General features: G+C 39.7%; 2 protein-coding genes across 2 annotated transcripts; one reads left to right on the top strand and one right to left on the bottom strand.

The window, feature by feature from the left end:
• The first annotated feature begins 971 nt into the window (after positions 1-971).
• LOC105160232 (transmembrane protein, putative (DUF1218)) lies at positions 972-3,761 on the top strand. The gene is made up of 3 exons (XM_011077517.3): positions 972-1,262; positions 2,384-2,586; positions 3,187-3,761. Exons 1-3 carry the CDS (start codon positions 1,167-1,169, stop codon positions 3,569-3,571), a joined length of 684 nt encoding a protein of 227 aa, XP_011075819.1. The 5' UTR covers positions 972-1,166; the 3' UTR covers positions 3,572-3,761.
• A 233-nt stretch (positions 3,762-3,994) lies between these two features.
• On the bottom strand, positions 3,995-7,073 carry LOC105160231 (cell division cycle 20.2, cofactor of APC complex). The gene is made up of 6 exons (XM_011077516.3): positions 6,642-7,073; positions 5,691-5,966; positions 5,294-5,563; positions 4,621-5,202; positions 4,297-4,531; positions 3,995-4,210 (listed from the first exon to the last, which is right to left on the bottom strand). Exons 1-5 carry the CDS (start codon positions 6,741-6,743, stop codon positions 4,391-4,393), a joined length of 1,371 nt encoding a protein of 456 aa, XP_011075818.1. The 5' UTR covers positions 6,744-7,073; the 3' UTR covers positions 3,995-4,210; positions 4,297-4,390.
• Positions 7,074-8,121: the final 1,048 nt, after the last annotated feature.

Below are 8,121 nucleotides of genomic sequence, written 5' to 3'. Positions count from 1 at the left end.
CGTACCTTAAAGCAGGATGACTCTGGAAGCCGCAGATCGAATACGAACTTGTGGTTGTGAGCCTTGGTCGCTAGAAGTCTTTGCGTGAGGTGAGCCGAGAGTTCAAATGATGGGGTATTTATAGGAGGTCCACTCTGGAACAACGCGCCGAAGGTCAACCGACAGGATCACGCCACGTGTCCACAGAGACTGCCGATCGATGGACGCGACGGTTCGACTTCCTCAAAGGCAACGAACTTGCACTTTGAAAAAGTGGGGGAGTAATGATGGGTATACACATGTTACCCCTGCAGAAAAGACCAGATTAACCTTCATTAAGGGTATTTTAGTCATTACGCGATCAGGATCCGCGTGCTTTGTAGCGGGCGGGTCGCGGAGAACCCGACCCGGATCGCACAGACTGGCCAAAGACCCGGACAATGATAGTCGTTCGATCGGAACACACGCCGATAAGATACGGCCACGTGGCCCAGTACTTGACGTACAATTGTGTTCTATAAATAGACCCCGATACGCCATAAATGAGGTAACTGTTATGCATTAATTGAGATCTAACTTTGAGATCGCATACATTTCACTCGATCAACCTAACTTGAGCGTCGGAGGGTCATTGTCGGGGACGTGCCCGACGAGCTCACGGTTCGTGTTTTATTCCCAGGGGATCCAAAATCTGTTTCGGAAGAATTAATCGACCCGCAGGGAGATTGTCTTAGGAGCTCGAATAATTCGACCCGGATCAGATTTATTGTTAGTATGCATGAAAAATTTTCTTAAAAAATCCCAAGTTGGATCACAATAAATTATGTTGAAATTGGGAATAACACAAACACAACAAAAAAGCAAAAGAAAACAAATAAGTGTTGCTAGAAAAAGGAAAAAAGGTGTCTCAATTTTGCAATAATAATACATTTTCAATTCTGCCCTTAAAAAGAATATAAAAGAATAATGGAGAGAGAGAGAGAGAAGGTTCACTTGAAAAGCCACCTCACCTCACTCTCTCTCTCTCTCTCTACCTAAAATAAAATCTGAGTATGGAATAAGATTTAAATATAAATTGGAAATTTGATTTCTACTCAAACCAATTATTTCTCTTCCACTGTTTTTAGCACCGCTTGGGAGAGGGAGAGGGAGAGGGAGAGGGTGAGTTTTAGAGCCAAATAGTGGAAATGGAGAGAAAGGTGGTTATAGTGTGCTGTGTGGTGGGCTTTCTAGGTCTGCTTTCTGCTGTTACGGGCTTTGCTGCCGAGGCCAAGAGGATTAAGGTAATATTACTCTTTTTCTTGCTTCACAATCACACTCTCTTCTCTTTGTTTCTTCCTACATCTCTATTCACAATCACACTCTTTGTCCCGTTTAGCTTTGTTTTTTAACTCCTTTTCATGTTTCTAGTTTTTGTTTGTTTTCAAGACTATGTGTATCTCTACATTTCTGATTTTAGGTTACGCAATTAAATAATGCATATTAGCTCAATCAACTACTTGTTTGTTTAATTTCCTTAATCACTAATACCTTTCTGTCCTTGCATCATCTGAAACTCAACACTGACTGATAAATTATTCTTCTAATCTCAACTGCCCACCCGACTTAGTAGCAGACTAATTTTGCCTTGGAATTTGCCGATTTATGTAATGCCCTTGTAATCTCACTCTTTTGTGTTTATTATCATGTTTGCTACAATCTTGTGAATTGCCGGATGAGCCTTCATTGGGAATTTAACAAGAGGATGAGTAATTAGTTTCATTGAAAGAGCAGCATTGTGAGTCACCTTTCACTATTTCTTCTCAAGGGGTATGACTTCACGTGGACTTGGCATTTCATAATACAACTTTGTCACATTTTAATTCGCTAATCACATAATTCTCTGAGCTTCTCAGAGTCAATGCCATAAATGTAAACCACAGCACTGAAACACACACTATCATCACTGGAATATTCACTAACTACATCAACTGTGTCTCCATTTTCATTAACCATTTATCCAAATCTGGAATAGTTTAGCTTATCCACATGCTGCACTGCCAAGCATCCCAATGTCGATCATCATCTTTGCATTGTCTGCCTCTAGACAAAGAGTGTGAAGCTGTAGTCTCCACAGTATGTGAACGCCCAGTTTGCATTAATTCATTGTAAGTTAAATCTTGGAAAATTTCCCAACAAGGAGAATAAACTTATGTTGTCTCTGAGAATTGATTTTTCAAATCTTGTACATATGCTACTAGTAGGTGACCTGTTAAAATTATACCTCTGGCAAACACAAGGTTCTATTACTTACGAAACTTTGTCTTCTATCATTCTACAAACCGGAGTAGTAACTTGTAAGTACCGGCTATTATTATGATAAACACTTTGAGATAGCAGTTATTTGGTCCTTGTTATTATGCAGGGAGACCAGGTCCAATTCCCGTCTCCTTCTGAATGCATATATCCAAGAAGTCCTGCTTTGGGCCTTGGATTAACTGCAGCTGTAGCACTCATGATTGCTCAAATGATCATCAATGTTGCAACTGGCTGTGTCTGTTGCAGAAAAGGCCCACATCAGACAAACTCTAATTGGACTCTGGCACTTGTTTGCTTTATCGTTTCCTGGTAATCTAATCGTTAATTTTGTTCTTGTCTATTGCTTTTGTAACTTCAAACAATTTTTTACATCAGCCCAGATGATTATAGATGGATAGGTGAAGCATATTTGATTTTGCTTTCAAGTTAACCTGTAGGCCTGTTCTACTCCTGAAATTACATGGAACAAGTAATAGCTTGTTACATCTGTATTTGTTCATTTTGGATAATAGAAAGATAAAACAAGGTGGTAACCATAACTTTCACTGGAGAATTGATAAACACTTGCACTCTACATTAGAAAATACATTTTGTTATGGTATCTCTAGTATTCCACCCTCGAGAAATGTCATCTGTTGTTCCATCACCATGATTATATCCATCTATAATTTTCAATTGACAATCAGTCATGAGAATAAATATTCAGGACCAATGTTTCTTACTTATGCTCGCTATGCACTGTGCTATGCGCTGTGAAACAATCAACAGTGAGATTTAGTATAAAAGTTATGCTTTATATTGCCGCTGTTAACATGCTTGTTTGTTCCTAACTTAAGGAGTTATTTTTGTTATGTTCTCTCCCATTTCGTGTTTCTAAGTGAAAGTTCTTTGTACTGCCATAATATGCAGGTTTACATTTGTCATAGCATTCCTTCTCTTGCTAACGGGCGCAGCTCTGAATGATCAACATGGTGAAGAGAACTTGTACTTTGGCAATTACTACTGCTATGTTGTAAAACCAGGTGTTTTTGCTGGAGCTGCCGTCCTGTCACTTGCCAGTGTCATTCTTGGGATCATCTATTATGTCACCTTGACTCAGGAAAAGGCTGCCTCTGTTCCTCAAAGTGGAATTGCTATGGGACATCCTCATTTTCCTCCACAGTATATGCAGTCCCGACCTCAATTTCCTCCTCCACAAAATGTGCAGTCCCAACCACAAATTTCCCCCCCACAGAATGCGCAGGGTCCTGTCTTTGTGCACGAAGACACTTACATGAGGCGGCAGTTCACATAGCCGCTATTTTGACAAGGGGAATTGGGAGTTCAATAGTATTAGACGATTCTAATAGGGAGAAGAGGGGTTGTGTGAATTTGATGGAATGAGAAGAGCTGTTGTTATCTTCTGTCAACTGTAATACAAGTACTTCTATTGTCTGAGATTGTCTCAGTTTTTCCTATATTTCATATTTCCCTTCTTCTCAGAATCATCTAATTCCAGGTTAAGTTTGGATACTTTGGAGTTCCACATACGATTCCATCAGAAACCAGAGAACTAAAATAAACAACTGAAATATGTGTCTTGAGAAACTTTATTTAATTTGGTAGACTTTCTTTTATTGAAGGAGATAAAACCCCTGTTTGCAAAATTCCACAGTTCGGAAATATCTTCTGACAAGGCAAACTGTGCTAGGCCGCACAGCAGGAAGCAAAATTGATATGATTTTAAGGTATCACCATAGGTGACTTGGCAGCAATATTAATTGCAAAGTAACCTGTCGACAAACAATGGTTTGGTCGTACAAATTTACAGTGTAAATATCGTCTATCCAGAAGCAATTTAAGAAGATGTCCAACTTTACATGAAGAGGACAAACTGAAAATAGTAATCATATAGCGTTGGTGGTGTTCGGCTATCCTTCTTCCGGACAACTTCCTGTTAGAGATGGAAATTTTAGAAAAAGAACTAGATGGAGAATCATCTTTAACTGAACATTACAGGATTAAACTTCTATATTGTACCTTGATTGCTTGAGGAATAGACAGTTATCGATGCATGGCAAGCAGTCCCCGAGGTCCTTCTCACTTTGGAATATACACACCAATCCATTGCCACTTATCTAATGCGATTCAAATGAGCAAATGGCTCTGCGCTCATTTTTGGCGCAGGCTTAGCCACTTCAGGTGTCCCAAAAACATTCCAGAATCGAAGAGTTTCATCCCCAGCTGCAGATGCAACCGTGCATCCATCTGGACTCTGGATTTCATTAACAAGATTAACCAAATAAGAAGTTGATAGAGATAACAGGCTGCGAGATAAAAATTTTCATGTGATATAATCAGTACCTGAGCCATAAAAAGAACTCTAGATGTATGACCAGTGAGTTCTGCTATCTTTACCATTGAAGGGTACTTCCAGAGAGTGAGCTGATTCTGAGTAAAACCGTGGGAGCTGAGCAGCTCACGCTCATTTTTGTTCCAAAGAAGAGCACACACCTGAGAGCCAGTGTCTACTGAGTTCAAGCACGCACCGGTGTGTGTGTTCCAGAACTTTATGCACCTGTCTCCGCCACCTCCACCAGAGGCCAATAAGTTGCCCTGGAAGGGACACCATGCAAGTGCTTTAACAGCAGCCGTATGGTCCTCAAGCCTGTGAAGCCACTGCGTCGGGGCATTTGATGAAGCCATGGATCTGTCCCATATGTGAAGGAGATTATCATTTCCACCACTGGCCAACTGCTGGCCCGAGGCTGCCCATTTAAGTCCACAGACTTCTTGTTGATGACCTCGATAAGTTTCAACAATGTGCGCCCTCACTCTAACATCATTGTTAATGATCTGACCATCCATTCCTCCTGTAGTCAAAATGTGATTGTTCCAGTCCAGAGCACTAACTCGTGATGTGTGGCCACCTCTCAAAGTCCTCAGCTGAAGAATAATAGAGTCGGTGTTGGTGAATTGAAAGAGCATATAAAGTTGTCGCAAACATACGAACATTAAAGGCACTAAGCCACTTTACCAGTCTATTAGCTGTGGTGTCCCATAGCTGGACCTCAGAGTTGTTCAGACCAACAGCAATATGCCTTCCATCAGGAGCCCATTTCACACTGGTTACTGGACCAATTTCTTCATCAATAGTAACAAGTTCTGAGGTAGTCCCGTCAGAAGCATCCCACAGATATACTGTGTTTCCAAGGGCAATTGAAAGTACATTGCTACTGCCCCAATCTAGTAAATTCAAATAGTAGTCATCCATAAGGTCCGGGGCATCTAATGTCCTCTCTGAAGTCTGCATAAATATATCCAATTTTGTCGGCCATTTCGTACATATTTCATGGACATTTAATCTAAATGTCCAATCATCACAGAACTTTATATTTCTTTTGTGAAAACTTCAAGGAAAAAAAGGCACCGACCTGGGGAATGTGTCGACGCGGTTTGGCTGGTTTGACTTGGTGAGCAGCCAATGAGAATTCATTAGGAATAGACTCCATGGGGGTTGGTGGCTTATTCTTGAAAGCTAGAATTCGAGTCCTGTTCATGTTGAAGGTCTCGGCAAGCTGCTTCCTGTACGCATCCCTGGATGGAGAAGAGCTCACAGCTGGATTTTCCTTACCTTTCTTACCTTCTGTAAGCATGTAATGTGCGTAGTCGAAGTCCATTGCTGATCTGTTAGGTATGAATCGATCCAACTGCATAGAAAACCATGAACCAAATATCATTTAAATGCACAAACCATTTCATTCTATTTAGATAAAAGGACTAACTAAGCAAAATGCTAGATTAGAAACTTAGAAAGAGGGAGAATCCTTTGAAACCCAGGAAACTGGCAAGCTAGTTATGTCATAATAAAACATATTTAATTAAGCAGATCATTTAAGAAATCTAAGCTAGAGAAACCATATTAAAAAACCAAGGAGCCAGTTTGAGGACTGAATTTGCTTATTCCCTTAGGCTACATGTGGGTACAAGGATTTAGATTTGATGAATAGGTTTATATTAAAGGAATTTCCATAGAATGACAAAAAAAACAGTTCAAAATAAGAACCGATAGATTTGAATTCTTTTGTCATATTGAGTTATCCAAACAAAACCAAAAGATTTGTTATTACAGATTTGAAATCCCTATCTCTAAATGCATCAATTCAAATTGGAAGAGAATGGAGGTAGAAATTCAAATTCTAATTGAAAACACTACTTCTCGCTTGACTGATCCCAATACCAAAATCTAACCTTATCCTATGTGCATATAAACATTCACAAATTATTGAAAACTTGCAGTGAATTAAGAAAACTCTCAAACCCTGATAAAAGATATAAGTACATTAGTAATGGACCTCGACACTTGCAATTATATAATAACATACGTTTTCCCGTGAATTCCTTCTTTGCAGAAGCTGTTCTTGAAGTGGACATCGGGACTGGGTCTTGTTCGAAGATGCAGATGAGTTTATAATTCCTGTTTCCATCACGTTAGCAAAAAAGAGAACAACACAAACACAAGCAAAGATAAAGTAATATACGTATGAGATATATGCTACTGTGTGATTGTGTGTGTTCGACGGAGAGTGAAAATAAAGCTCCCTGCAAAATAAAGAATCAGGTCAAAGAAACAACTGAAGATTGAATTAAATTGAACTAAACAAACAATTCAAACGAGTAATTAAAATGACGAAATGCGAGAGCAAGAATTAGAGAGCGAGAGAGAGAAGAGATGAGATGATTGTATGTTGATTTATGGAGAGCAGTTGAATTAAGGGGTATATATATATATACGCGATTAGGGTTTTCGGCCAATTGTGTGTGAACGTGGATTTTAACGGCTATATTCTGAAGAGAGCCGTTGAGATTTGGTTGACGAATTCACCCTGCAGCTGCTGCGGCAAACCTCTGTCAACAATAGGGTTATTTTGGTAAAACTGGAAAGAGAAATCTTGACCTTGGCCTTAACGAATAAACAGCTGAGAGGAATTTTTGAAATTTGGCTAAACGAGTATTTGCCTTTCCTCTCTCAATTTAAGAAGCATTCAATTTTGAGATTGGTAAAAAATTCCATATTCTCAATTGATTGGAAATCAACAAAATTTAAACAAATACCCCTTAATACGTGTCGTGATTCAGAGCGAAAATGCGACTTTACAAAGTAGCCGCCCGATAAAAGGAAGGAACGAGAGCCGTCAGATCGAGGGCGCCAAAGAGATTGGGGCAAATTTTAAATCGGAAGCTCATTGCGACGTCGTTTTATCACAATTAGGGCGCAATGCGAGGGCAGAGGAAATTGGGGATTTTGGGGAGGTTAACTGTTCCCGATTTGCACCATCAACCGACACGTGGACGGCGGAAAAAGGGTGAGCTGTTATGCAGTGGCTGTCGTCTCCATTTTGGGAAGCTTCAGGCGTGCCAAGATGAAGAACCAATTGAAGCTAGTAGAGGACAACACAGACTTGCAGTCTGCTTAAGTTTTTAATGCAATTTCAGCTTTTTCTTCCTTACACTTTTGTCTGTATGTTGGAATTTGATTGTAAAGAGGAAAACCGATTGTAAGGGAGACTTATGTTTTTATCATTTTAATAAAATATCTGTTCTTCTCATCCACTTTTCTCTCTAATTCTCCTCATCTCCATTCTGAGTTTCTTACATTTTTCGGTGAACAAATTACAACTGTGACATTTGGCCTCAGAGCCAGACTTTCCTTGGATCTTAAGGAGCTACAGTATTAAAAGAAATGGCTGATGGAACACGTCTAAAAGAACTACAAGAAGCTAAAAAAAAATCAGATCTTATGTTCTTGGATGAAAGTGCAAAGAGAGAGGCTAGTGTTGATGAACTCCATGGGAGGATGGATCA

Source organism: Sesamum indicum, linkage group LG4 (assembly GCF_026168435.1).
Source record: "Sesamum indicum cultivar Baizhima isolate 11 linkage group LG4, ASM2616843v1, whole genome shotgun sequence".
Classification (NCBI taxonomy): domain Eukaryota; kingdom Viridiplantae; phylum Streptophyta; class Magnoliopsida; order Lamiales; family Pedaliaceae; genus Sesamum; species Sesamum indicum.
Note: the sequence above shows the minus strand (reverse complement) of the source record. Positions and strands in the feature narration are given on the sequence as shown.

Excerpts from the sequence above, each read along its gene's own strand:
- LOC105160232 (XM_011077517.3), top strand. The coding sequence starts at position 1,167 with ATGGAGAGAAAGGTGGTTATAGTGTGCTGTGTGGTGGGCTTTCTAGGT. Across the intron at positions 1,263-2,383 it reads CCGAGGCCAAGAGGATTAAG|GGAGACCAGGTCCAATTCCC; the intron begins GTAATATTACTC and ends GTTATTATGCAG. Across the intron at positions 2,587-3,186 it reads GTTTGCTTTATCGTTTCCTG|GTTTACATTTGTCATAGCAT; the intron begins GTAATCTAATCG and ends CATAATATGCAG.
- LOC105160231 (XM_011077516.3), bottom strand. The coding sequence starts at position 6,743 with ATGGAAACAGGAATTATAAACTCATCTGCATCTTCGAACAAGACCCAG. Across the intron at positions 5,564-5,690 it reads CGCGTCGACACATTCCCCAG|ACTTCAGAGAGGACATTAGA; the intron begins GTCGGTGCCTTT and ends ATATTTATGCAG. Across the intron at positions 4,532-4,620 it reads GAGTTCTTTTTATGGCTCAG|AGTCCAGATGGATGCACGGT; the intron begins GTACTGATTATA and ends AATGAAATCCAG.